The following is a 14,073-nucleotide window of genomic DNA, read 5'->3' on the forward strand; positions in this document are numbered from 1 at the left end:
CGATTATCAAAATAATCGTTTGTGGCAGCCCTAGTTGATACAGAAGCCCAAAAGTGGTTTCTCCCCTTTTCACTGTCTTCTTGTAGGCTTGAAAGTTTGGAAATCCTCATTTTTGTGAAATGGGGGCCCATATATATTGCAAGGTAGCATGAATCACCAAAACCAAAGATGTGAAAGCATGAAGAGACAGGGAATCATGACAAGCAATGGCATAGTGCAATCTGCAACATCAACACTAGACGGCACTAAATCCTACATACTGTAGCTTTAAAGATGTGCAACATAAATTTCAGAGGATCCAACGGACGCAGGGCATTAGCATCTCCCAGACAGTTCAGCATCATTGATTAGGAAGGAAGGAAAGAGCATAACACCCGTAAGACTAGACAATAGAAATAAAAATGTCCATAATGTGGAAAAAGCAATAAGACAAAACGAGGTTGTGGGCACCAGAAGATCTCAGATAATGTCTCAACAGGCTGGCTATTACGTTCAGGGCTGTTAGCTGACTTTTTCATTTTTTCTTGTGGTTTCATTCTGAAGTCAAACACAGACACACAGAGGCTGACAAATCAACGCGAGTCGCAACCTCACTGCAGTCCCTCTGCAACGCTTATCACAACACAATGGAGCGCGGTGCATACATCACTGTCAAGTCATTAGGCCCAGCATTCACCAAACTCACTTTCACCATTGTAAAACAAGCAGGGCAGCCAATTATGGAGTCTATAAAATGTCAAGAAAAGAGTAAAAATGGCAGTTTCAGTTTCTCAGAGATCATGGTGGAATATTCACATGATTTATTGTGTCCAAGCAGCAGCTGTAAACACATAATTTTCACTTTCACCAGATTGGAAAAAAGAGTTTAAACATGTATTGCCTCTGTTTGAATCAGCAGCAAATAGTGAATTATCCACAAACCGTTAATTACAAAATGTGAATACATATATATATATATATATATATATATATATATATATATATATATATATCTCATCACTCCATATCGGTTTTGTTAGCAGTTTTATATGATGAGGGGTGGACCAGTGCTCACTCAAAGCCTGCCCACAGGCGAATGACGCAACCGACAGGCGTGAAAAAACTCATGCATGCGCACGAAGGTTCAAGCTTGGCTGATGTAAAAACATATGAATCAAATCCATATATTTTTTGCATAAAATAAAAAGGTCCGTTACTTTTCTAACAGACCTCGTATATATATATATATATATATATATATATATATATATATATATATGTATATATATATATATATATATATATATATATATATATATATTATATATATATATATATATATACGAGGTCTGTTAGAAAAGTAACGGACGAGGGCTGTCCATAAAGTATAGGTCCTTTTATTTTTTTCAAAAACTATATGAATTTCATTCATATGTTTTTACGTCAGACATGCTTGAACCCTCGTGCGCATGCGTGAGTTTTTCCACGCCTGTCGGTGACGTCATTCGCCTGTGAGCACTCCTTGTGGGAGGAGTCGTCCAGCCCCTCATCGGAATTCCTTTGTCTGAGAAGTTGCTGAGAGACTGGCGCTTTGTTTGATCAAAATTTTAAGTGGATACGGTTCGAAAAATTAAGCTGGTTTTCGGTGAAAATTTTAACGGCTGATGAGAGATTTTGAGGTGATACTGTCGCTTTAAGGACTTCCCACGGTGCGAGACGTCGCGCAGCAGTCCCAGGCGCCGTCGTCAGCCTGTTTCAAGCTGAAAACCTCCACATTTCAGGCTCTATTGATCCAGGACATCGTGAGAGAACAGAGAAGTTTCAGAAGAAGTCGGTTTCAGCATTTTATCCAGATATTCCACTGTTAAAGGAGATTTTTTTAATGAAAGACGTGCGGACGGGTCCGCGCATTGGGACTCAGCCGGCGCGGTGCGGCATTACAGGAAAAACACCTCCGTGTTGATAACCATTTGTAAAATCCAGGCGGCTTTTGATGGCTTTCAGTGGAGTGAGTATCTGAGAAATTGTTTAACAGCTGGACATGTTCCAACTTGTCCTTAAGGCTTCCAACGGAGGTGTTTTTCCTGTGGCGGAGCATCGCGGCGGCTGCGAGCCGACGCTGCAATCCGCCCGCACGTCTTTCATTAAAAAAATCTCTTTTAACAGTGGAATATCCGGATAAAATGCTGAAACCGATTTCTTCTCTCTCACGACGTCCTCGATCAATAGAGCCTGAAATGTGGAGGTTTTCGGCTTGAAACAGGCTGACGATGGTGCCTGGGACTGCTGCGCGACGTCTCGCTCCGTGGGAAGTCCTTAAAGTGACAGTATCACCTCAAAATCTCTCATCAGCCGTTAAAATTTTCACCGAAAACCAGCTTAATTTTTTGAACTGTGTCCACTTCGATGTGTCTCACAGGTTTAGAAAAATTTTGATCAAACAAAGTGCCAGTCTCTCAGCAACTTCTCAGACAAAGGAATTCCGACGAGGGGCTGGACGACTCCTCCCACAAGGAGTGCTCACAGGCGAATGACGTCACCGACAGGCGTGGAAAAACTCACGCATGCGCACGAGGGTTCAAGCATGTCTGACGTAAAAAACATATGAATGAAATCCATATAGTTTTTGAAAAAAATAATAAGGACCTATACTTTATGGACAGCCCTCGTATATACAACCCCTGGCAAAAATTATGGAATCACTGGCCTCGGATGATGTTCATTCAGTTGTTTAATTTTGTAGAAAAAAAGCAGATCACAGACATGACACAAAACTAAAGTCATTTCAAATGGCAACTTTCTGGCTTTAAGAAACACTATAAGAAATCAAGAAAAAAAGATTGTGACAGTCAGTAACGGTTACTTTTTTAGACCAAGCAGAGGAAAAAAATATGGAATCACTCAATTCTGAGGAATAAATTATGGAATCACCCTGTAAATTTTCATCCCCCAAACTAACACCTGCATCAAATCAGATCTGCTCGTTGACACTGACCCTATGCCATGACATTGACCCTATGTGTCTTTTTGCAAGGAATGTTTTCACAGTTTTTGCTCTATGGCAAGATGCATTATCATCTTGAAAAATGATTTAATCATCCCCAAACATCCTTTCAATTGTCAAAAATATCAACGTAAACTTGTGCATTTATTGATGATGTAATGACAGCCATCTCCCCAGTGCCTTTACCTGACATGCAGCCCCATATCATCAATGACTGTGGAAATTTACATGTTCTCTTCAGGCAGTCATCTTTATAAATCTCATTGGAACGGCACCAAACAAAAGTTCCAGCATCATCACCTTGCCCAATGCAGATTCGAGATTCATCACTGAATATGACTTTCATCCAGTCATCCACAGTCCACGATTGCTTTTCCTTAGCCCATTGTAACCTTGTTTTTTTCTGTTTAGGTGTTAATGATGGCTTTTGTTTAGCTTTTCTGTATGTAAATCCCATTTCCTTTAGGCGGTTTCTTACAGTTCGGTCACAGACGTTGACTCCAGTTTCCTCCCATTCGTTCCTCATTTGTTTTGTTGTGCATTTTTCGATTTTTGAGACATATTGCTTTAAGTTTTCGGTCTTGACGCTTTGATGTCTTCCTTGGTCTACCAGTATGTTTGCCTTTAACAACCTTCCCATGTTGTTTGTATTTGGTCCAGAGTTTAGACACAGCTGACTGTGAACAACCAACATCTTTTGCAACATTGCGTGATGATTTACCCTCTTTTAAGAGTTTGATAATCCTCTCCTTTGTTTCAATTGACATCTCTCGTGTTGGAGCCATGATTCATGTCAGTCCACTTGGTGCAACAGCTCTCCAAGGTGTGATCACTCCTTTTTAGGTGCAGACTAACGAACAGATCTGATATGATGCAGGTGTTAGTTTTGGGGATGAAAATTTACAGGGTGATTCCATAATTTTTGCCAGGGGTTGTATATATATATATATATATATATATATATATATATATATATATATATATATATATATATATATATATATAAAATAAGTTGGCGGTTTTACTGTATATAATGAAATAAATGGAATGAATGGAACATGGAAACAACTTTTGAAGGAAACCTGTATACAAACGGAGGTTTTGCAAGACAGAGACGCCACACAGGGCGCTATCCTGGAAGTACTAATGTTACAATGCCAAAATAAAGGTTTAATGTCAAAAGAAACTTTTTGAAAATTAAAATTTTCATAATAAAGGACATCGTCGTGCCATGAGCAAGCTATATCTGAAAGCTGAGGTCGATCTGACAGTCAGAGATATGTGAGCCACATACACACACACAGATGTTTCTTGCTTTATGGATATATAATTCTATAATAAATATCATTCCTGAATCGTATCGTCGCCCATGTATCTAGAAATGTATCACTTTATAAGTAAGAGATGCACACTCTCAGTAAGTACACACAGATGTTTGCCTTCGTGAGTTAAAAATTAAATGCGCAGTAGACTTCAGACTCAAATACCCAATTTTGACTTTTGTGTTGCATCTCTTTGAGGGGAAGAAAGAATCACACAGCAGAAAAGACAATGTGGGTGTTTATGCACACAGGCATCCATATACATCTGTGTGTGCGCCCGAGCGTGCGTGCATCTTGTTCATGGCAAGAAATCAGCTCAGTTTAGCACATAATGGAAATGTGAACAGCCCCGAGCACCTCTCTTCCCACACAGGGAGAGAACTGGCTGGGAGCATGCTGCAGCATTCCAAAACCAAACAGAGAAAGGGAGTAAGCTAGGTTAAAATACTGCCCCCTTTCCCTCACCCCCTGGGGCGATTCACAGTTCTGCCCATACATTACTCAAACAGGTCATGCAAGCAGGTCTCGGTAGCAGTCTGAAAACATATTTACACACAAACATGCACACATGCTATGCAAATGAGTAATCACGCCACACAAACGTGCACACACATTTGTGTGTGCCGTGAAGAGGCAACACCGCTCATGTTGCGAGAGATGTTATTTCCTAGTGCATCAACCACAAAATGTTCCACCCCACTGAGCATAAACGGCACTGTTTTCAGTGCTCGCTATGTGAAAATCACACTCACGTGCTACTTGTAGAGATGCATTCCGGCTCACGGCTTCTCCAAGATAGTTGCGGGCCACGCACACATAGTTGCCGTCATCAGGTTTGCTGCGTCGCCCGTGGACAATGCGTAGGAAGAAGAGGGACCCGCTGGGCAGGAGCATACGATGAGAGCGTGCGTTGTCCCGGTCTGTCTCCACACGCTCACCGTCTTTATACCATTCTACTGTCGGCGTTGGGCGACCCTCTGCTTTACAATTCAGAGTGGCTGGCTCGCCTTTAGACACAAAGAGGTCAGAAGGATGCTCTAGAATGCGAGGAGGAAAGTCTTCCTGGCGAAGACGAGACCCTGAAAAGGGAAGAAGAGGGTGGATAGAACTGTTAAAGCTGTGGTTGATTCTGGTCCTGTGGTCCCACAACATACATGTTGCACAACCAAAGAAATTCATTGATGACCAAAAAAAGCAACCCAACAAAATTCACAAATGTTTCCACTCATGCATCCGTGTGCACTCCTGACTAAAGCCACCTTGACACTTGCATGAACTTGATCTCTGCACTGCTGTGCAATTCTTTGTGCCAATGCAACCTACGTTGTCCTGCTGGACGCCGCACTATATAAAATAATCATTTCATAGCCAATGATGTATTTGCTCTCAGAATTTGGCTCATCGCTCCCAGAATCACAGAGAAATTATCTACAACTGCAGGTTGTCTCGTGTGTGTCGTGCGGTAGAGAACGCATTTGGAGTCTTTACTCAAAGGTAATTATTTATAATACTTATATAGTAGTGTATTGGTAAAACAGTTGCATTTTCATTCCTTCTTATGACTTGTTGTCATAATCGTTCAGATGCCCTGTGCGCAATGACATGCATTGACACAGTGTTTTCGAATAGGTTGTGTAATGTTCACAATTAGTTCATGAAAGTAGTGCATGCCAGAAGTTTTGAACATTTCAAAATTTTCTTTGCGCACTGGCACGCAGCTGCAGTTCATGTGCAGTTTACAACAGTTTATGGCAAGATTGCGTGCCAGTGAATCAAATTCATGCAAGTGCCAAGGCACCTTAAGTTGCGCATCCCATACCACCATTAAAGTACCCCCCCCCCCCCCCGATATTAGTAACCAGTGCTGTGCAAAATAGCCTTTTTTTCTTCTTGTCAATGATAAAACATCTGCTTTGTGTGTTGCCGCTGCAGGCAGAAGTTGTAATTGTTTCCCTTTTGATGCCAAGTGCCATGAAATTGCTCACTGCTCGCTCCATAAAAGAAAAATAAACATTCAACACTCAGGGAGCTACTGTCCAGTGAAGGCCATATAAACCAGAAACAAACAAACAAACAAAAAAGCTGAGCTTATTGACTGGACTCAACCTAAAGTATGGAGGGTCTTAGCAAACAAATGAAAATAGTGATCATTTATCCAAAATCCATGGAAATTGGATTGGATTTGGATTGGATAAATGGAACTTTTGATATATATATGTGTGTGTGTGTGTGTGTGTGTGTGTGTGTGTGTGTGTGTGTGTGTGTGTGTGTGTGTGTGTGTGTGTGTGTGTGTGTGAAAGTGGCTATTTGCACGGCTGCCATGTCCATAACTCTCATTTGGCTATTCGCACGGCAAGACTCTGGTGGTAAAACTTGGAACTACTTGTATAAACAAACATACTGCATTAAATGAGAGTTATGGACGTGGCCACCGTTCGAATAGGGTCGGCCTTTTGCCACCAGAGTCTTGCAGTGTGAATACTGAAATGAGAGCTGTGGACACGGCCGAAAAAAAAAAAATCAACATCGAAAAAAATTAAAGGACTTAAGACATCTTGAATGCAGTATGTTTGTTTATACAAGTAGTTCCAAGTTTTGCCACCAGAGTCTTGCTGTGCGAATAGTGAAATGTGGACACGGCCGAATAAAAAAAAAAAAAATCATGAAAAATTGAAAAAATATTAAAGGAGTTATGACATCTTGAATGCAGTATTTGTTTATACAACTAGTTCCAAGTTTTGCCACCAGAGTCTTGCCGTGCGAATAGCCAATTGACAGTTATGGACACGGCCGCCGTGCGAATAGCCACGGCATATATATATATATATATATATATATATATATATATATATATATATATATATATAATTTCTACGATTTAATATTTTTCTCTTGTGCACACCCTAGCTCTCCCAGGGGTACAGGCACCTCAGTTTGGGAAATCCTGGTCTAATTAAAGGCCGTGTGCATGAGGATCGAGAGACATGAACGTCACTGTTGAGATAAGTGAGTGTCTATAAGTTCGAAACTTTCACCACGTACACATACACTTATGGTAGCTGAGTCCAGGAAGCCATTAAAATCCAGGTTCTTGATCTGTAAATAAATTACAACTGAATGAATGAATGAATGACTGCATGAATTGTATATTAAATTGGAAATTGTGATTTCATTATTATTATTACTGTTATTATTGACAATACTTACAGTGAAAATACACAGGAGATTTGTCAGTACTGGCAGAGAAAATGTGGAAAATCACTGTGGTGTTTAATGGGATATTTGATAAGTATCAGGTTATTCGTTGCTGCACTACATGCTGCGTTGGTGCAGTACTTGTGCTCCAATATTTACTTTCACAGACAGAAGCTGAGGAGTCATTATGTCTCATTAGCTTTTTCATTAACACATTCCATCAAACGCTGCCATCATCAAACATGTTGTCCCCGTGGGTGTAGAACTGACTGCTACATGGAGCCTTTCACTTTATGCACCAATATTTTGAATGTGCAAAGTACACAAATCAGACATCCTCTGTCGCTGTCTTCATCAAAAGCACATTACACATCTAAATATCAGAATTTAACCAACGGTGTCAACAATACTTTAGCAAATATTCTATAAATGCCTCATCATGAATGGCCTCATAGAAATATCAAGTTAACAACCTTTACTCGGTCAATTCTTCCCACTTATGTTGTCATGGGAACATCTTAGCTCCATTTAAATGAGCTCAATCCTTCAAAGCCCACCTCGAAATGTCACTGAGGAGTGACCCAAATGTAATGTCACTGTGTTTGTTTACATCACATCACAACATCACAACTCTCATCTGTTTCACGGAGTGTGAGCACATTAGAATGGGTGCATTTGAAACATGCTTGCAAACAAATCTCAAGGGTGATTTGAGCGCGATAAACTTTTAAGCTGTTTTAATGCAAGGAAATAAATAGGATATAGATGCACGAAAGCACTGTTACACTGTCTCATCTTTTTTTTTTTTTTCATGGTGACATATTTTACAAATTGTAAAAGGCACCCGTAGTGACTGGCGGTTTTGCAGGCATTGAAATAAAGCTGCAATTGTGAGTCAAATTGATGTGATGATCTGTAATGTTAAGTGGACTGGTGACAAAAGGCATTCCATTAGCCGGCGCCAACACGCAAAAACATTGTGATACATTATGTTTTTAACATGCTTTTAAAACACTATACATAATGTGCCTTGGGTAAATAACGCCTCTGTGGATCCACAGTGTCACACAAAACAAACAGTTTGTGCCACTGTGACTTATTCTAATTGGTTGACCCATTAGACAGTCTGCACTGTGGCTAAGGTACAGTTGGAGATTTGTGCTGTCAGAAAAAAACCTAAGTTAATTGGGTGGTATAGGTTACAGGTGTCACTGAGGTGCCACCAGCAAGGAGAACCTGCAGGGTACTGTCTGTGGATGGACTGGCAATGTGTCTACAGGGATTTTCATGTCTGCACAATGCATGCTCCAGCCTGCCCTGACCCACAGTCACATTTATTTGGTATCGAAAATGGAAGAATGTGTACATTGATGACCTCTGCCATAGTTTTTAATTATCATTCTTCATTAAAGTTCATTGAAGTTGGTTGAGTGGTGAGACATGGGGCTGCATATCACTACATTCAACACACTGAATCATCTTGTGTTCTGGGTGGCAGCAACCAGGTAGACAACCAACCCATCTCCATCTCTAGAAAGTAGACATCGATCTACCGTAGATAGATGGCTATCATAAACATGGGTGTCCCCTTGGCACTCTCTAGCCACTAGTGTTCACAATACTGAGGTACCTACACACTGGTTCATGCCCAGAGAAATTTGCAACATGTCCAAAACCCTGACACAACCTTCAATATGTACCATGATTGCAGCACTAGTGAATATGAGTCAGTTTCTGAGTTTGTGATCCAGACTAAGTTCCAGTATTTTAATGTCTTCCTAAACTCGGCCATCATAAGTGTATCTTTATGTAATAAAATTGCGGACTCATTCACTTCATGTGATGTTAATGTCTCTGAGTCCTCATCCTTTGAGACAGAGAGCCACCTAGGAAGAATGTATGGCATCTGAGGTTGCTGGACAGAAGTGCTTGGCAATGCCAATACCTTCGCAGGAAAACAAAGGCATTTGCTTTTAGGGTCCTGATGGTTCCTTTCTTACTACAGTGCACCCAGAATGTATTCACAGCGCTTCACTTTTTCCACATTTTGTTGTTACAGCCTTATTCCAAAATGTAGTGAATTAATTTTTCCCTCAAAATTCTATTCACAACACCCCATAATAACATGAAAAAGGTTTTTTTTTAATTCTTGCAAATTTATTAAAAATAAAAAACTAAGAAATCACTTGTATATAAGTATTCACACACGCTGCTTAATGCTTTGTTGATGCATTACAGCCTCAAGTCTTCTTGAAAATGATGCCACAAGCTTGAAGCACCTATCTTTGGGGAGTGTAAACTGTTGGAACTTATATGTAGGCAGGTGTGAGCCTTTCCATGTCATGTCCAATCAGCTAAATTTACCCAAGGTGGACTCCAATTAAGCTGTAGAAACATCTCAAGATGATCAGTGGAAACAGGATCCATCTGTGCTCAATTTTGAGCTTCATGGCAAAGGCTGTAAATACTTACGTACATGTGATTTCTTCATTTTTTTTTGTTTTAATTTTTAATAAATATGCAAAAAATCTAAAAAACCTTTTTCACATTGTCATTATGGGGTATAGTGTATAGAATTTTGAAGAAAAATCAATTTAATCCATTTTGGAGTAGAGCTGTAACAAGAAAATGTGGAAAAAGTGCAGTGCTGTGAATACTTTCTGGATGCACCGTATACGATTGTGAGACTTGGATGCTAACCAATGACCGGAGGTAATGACTATGTAGATGTCTTTAGTCCTTTGTCTCTTTGGATGATCCCCAGGTACCACTGGAATGACTTTGTGTCTAGGTGTGATTTAATGTTGATACATGTCCATCTTTTGAAGTTAAGTACCAGCATGGTAATTTTATAGTTTTGTTCTTTCCATCCATCGTTTCACACTTTGCAGCAAAGTCATTGTTTCCGATGAACCTTCTCTATTGATCTTGGTTTTTAATATCTTCTCTACTTGGGCTAGCTGAGTGCATGTCCACACTTGCACCTGGTGTGGCCCCCATGAATCAGTCATGGAGTTACCCTTTTATGATTTAATTTCATTGGTGGGCACATTTCAGCTGTTCAGTTAACAGCTACTTAGTAAAGTTAAGGCTTCCAATAACTAATAGTTCACAAATCCTTAGCTGATGAGCTGCTAATCAATTCCAAAGTCAGCTGAAAACTGACTTTGAAAACTATTTGCAGACCAGTTAGCTTCCACTAAATATATTTCCATTACATTTCAGTTAACAATTTTTAAAATACAGTGTAATGTTCAACATATTTGCAAACACCAATATATATATATATATATATATATATATATATATATATATATATATATATATATATATATATATATATATATATATATAAAATACATGCTTTTCTGTTTGCAACTTATACAATAATCAAATGAGCAAAACTGACACATTGCTTGAAGGCAACAAGAATCACCTCGAGGAGATGGAGTCGCAGGAGGTCGAGACAGAGTAAATGCATTAATTATATTAAAACAATATATATTTTTCATGTGTATTTTTTCTATTTCCTGAACAAACTGCACCATGAATTTATACCACTGATTAGTGTCATTTAATTATTTATATACACCTTTATCATCATCTGAGATTGGTAGAAATCCCATGTTCACACTACATTTTAAAATTTCATCTCTTTAGGCCTGTTTTTCAGATTTTAAAGGCAAAAAACAAAAAAAAAGCCAAAGTAACAGTTTTAGTCGTTTAGTGGTGTGGCATTATAAATGTAAACTTTTCAGTTTGCCAATTAGTAATTAGCAAAGCTAATATTTGGGTTTTCTGTACTCACCACTGTTTTATTTTATAATAATTATTATAAATATACTTTTCAATTTGATTGGTTTTATTGTGAAATGCATTTCCTGATCCTAACTCTCTCTATTTAGCTGGGCTTATTTAGTTGCTGCATTTCCTAGAATCTTACACTGAAGGCCCTACAGAAATATATTTGTACAGCTTGAAAAACATGCAGTATCATTGTTTATTTAAGAATCTACAAAAGAGCTGTGATGCATCCAACATTTTGGGCAGCAGTCTTTTGTTCTCTGCTAGAAGTCCTACTAATGCAGATCTGTCCATGGTGCTGAAACAGATATTCAAGGTTTTCTTGAAATAGTCAGTCTTGTGAAAAGGGGCCAATGTGATAGACGCTACTTTGGGGCGACAACTTCCTGCCACCGCCGTTCAGAGAAACTCAATTTCAGGCTAATAACCACATGACCCATTTGACCACTGACCACAGAACATCTGTCTTTTTGACACATTCTTCCTGTCATCCTGAAACTCACGCTGATGTAAGAAATCAATCAGAACTCAAGAAAATAGAGAACTAGCAGCACACTCATTGGTGGGAATATTCAGCAAAACCAACAGAAATCCATTTTGTAATGGGAAAACTGCAAGATTGTTACATGTGGTGGTTTCTGCTCCAAGACAAGATGAACAATTTCAGCATGTTTCATCAAAATTTAGCAGATATTAACAAATATAATAAACTCAGCCACAATGAGCACAATAAATTGTATGTCCTGATGGCCACTGGTGCCAATGCTTATCCCCCCATTATGAAGTGTGAAGCGGATCAGATGCCAGTCCATCACAGGTTACTTCTCAAACCAAGACCACTCCCCATAGAGCTGGGAGATAATGCAGAGGAAGTGTCATGTACAAGGACACATCAAGATTGAAGTGAAACCAACCCCAGGTCAAAATACTTATAACCCAACACCTTACAAGACAGATTATTTGCTAATTTTTAAATAGTATATGACAGTTCCTTACAGATGATAGATTATCTATTGCAAATAATTCAGTCAGGACATCATTTAGTCTCCTACATTTCCTAGATGTTCCACAAAGTTTGCACGACCATATCCTAAATTCTTCTTTTAGAATGTAACACAAAGACAATATGAGCAACGCAATGCAATGCATCACTCACACACTCATCTTCAACCACTTACTCCAGTTGAGGGAGTGGCGGGGGGCTGGAGCCTATCCCAGTGGTGATAGAACACGAGGCGGGGTACACCCTGGACAGGGCGCAAGTCTGTTGCAGGGCCCCATATCGGGAATCGAGCGGGAATCGAACTCAAGACCTTCTCACTGTGAGATGCAATGCATATTTATCTTAAATATTTCAAATTTAAGTTATTTACTGTGACAGAAGTGTTGATTGAAAGCAAGTCATTCAGAAGTAAATCTGAATTTAAGAAAGTCACATAAAACCATGTGACTTGAAAACAGACAGAGTTGAACACTTATTATGGATTTGATTGCACAACTACTAAATTCCACCGGTGCATGTCCCATGCATGGAGAACTGCAAGTCCTCATGCATTACTGGGTCTGATTTACAGACACAGATACATTCTGGTATTTTAATGCAAAAAATAATGATGCTGCTGCACCTTCTGACATGATGTGCAGGAGGAGCAACGCCTGTGATCACTGAGATATAGTGAGTAAAAATCACATTATTAATTAAAGCTTCTCTGCTTTGAGAAGATAAAGTGGTGTGGTGACTTGTGGTGGAAATAAAGAAAACCTGCAGACACCAAGTCAAGGAATCCCACTGGGCCCCGAGAAAGGCACATTAATGCGCTTTGATGTGTGCTGCATTTGTGCGTTTTTGCACGTTTGGCTCCATTAAAACTGAAGGGGAACATCTCAGTGAAGTTTGGTATCTTCTTGATCCACTTGGCAGCTGTAATTATTGCGCACTGGCGAGAATGAAGGTTAGGAAAAGATGTACAAACTTACCGTCGGTTTGAGTGTGCAGAAGTCCACAGAGGAATAAATACCGTAGAGGACCCATTCTGGCATATTGGCCCCGTGAGCTATTGGCGCACGAATTCCTCCTCCAGTGCACAAAAATCTCAATCAATTAAGCAATCGATCCTCTTCACTTGCGCGACTCTGACAATTTTCAAGTTAATGAACCAAAACTGGACTTATTTCGGGAATCATGCCCGTTCACATGTCCATTCTTCCTCTCCGGGAGCGCACCGGTGCGCCGATCTGGTCTACGCGTAATTTCTGCAGTCATAAATTGCAAACATCACCGACGCCCAAAGCCGCTCCGGTTACCGATGCACTCCTCGCCCTCGTCTCCCGCATTCTTTCGACATTTTCCGGCCAAACGCGTCCATCCTGGTGCGGGACAAGTTGAGGGATGAAAGGTGGAGATGGGATTGAGTCGGAGAGGTGAGGAGTCGCGCGGCGCAGCAGAGCTCTGCTCCTCCTCTCCGCTCCGCTGCCCTGCCAGCGCCGAGCCAACCAATAAACCACATCTGACTGTCACACTTTACACCGGCTGCCGAGTGCTTGGATGTGCCGTTTTTTTTTTTTTTTTTTTTTTTTTGTAGAGTAATACCAATAAATTACTGGAACTGCACCAATCCAAGAGCGCATGCTTCCACTAAATCCAAACAATAATGGAATTTTGCTTTGGGATTAACAATGTTATTCCACGTCTGTAGCTCAATTTCTTACCATCACTCCCATCCAAATGTGTATTTTAATAGAGCCAACACCTTATCTGGATCACCTCAA

At 39.9% G+C, this 14,073-nt stretch overlaps 1 protein-coding gene across 1 annotated transcript in view; it reads right to left on the reverse strand.

The window, feature by feature from the left end:
- Positions 1–13,805, reverse strand: part of LOC117517989 (roundabout homolog 2-like) — a 334,769-nt gene extending 320,964 nt beyond the window's left edge. Inside the window, exons 1-2 of the mRNA XM_034179106.1 lie at positions 13,282–13,805; positions 5,058–5,384 (exon numbers count right to left, since the gene is read on the reverse strand). Of these exons, the coding sequence (XP_034034997.1) occupies positions 5,058–5,384; positions 13,282–13,336 (382 nt within the window). The 5' untranslated portion in view covers positions 13,337–13,805. The remainder of the gene's footprint in view (positions 1–5,057; positions 5,385–13,281) is intronic.
- Between the last annotated feature and the right edge of the window lie 268 nt (positions 13,806–14,073).

Source organism: Thalassophryne amazonica, chromosome 9 (assembly GCF_902500255.1).
Source record: "Thalassophryne amazonica chromosome 9, fThaAma1.1, whole genome shotgun sequence".
NCBI classification, from domain to species: domain Eukaryota; kingdom Metazoa; phylum Chordata; class Actinopteri; order Batrachoidiformes; family Batrachoididae; genus Thalassophryne; species Thalassophryne amazonica.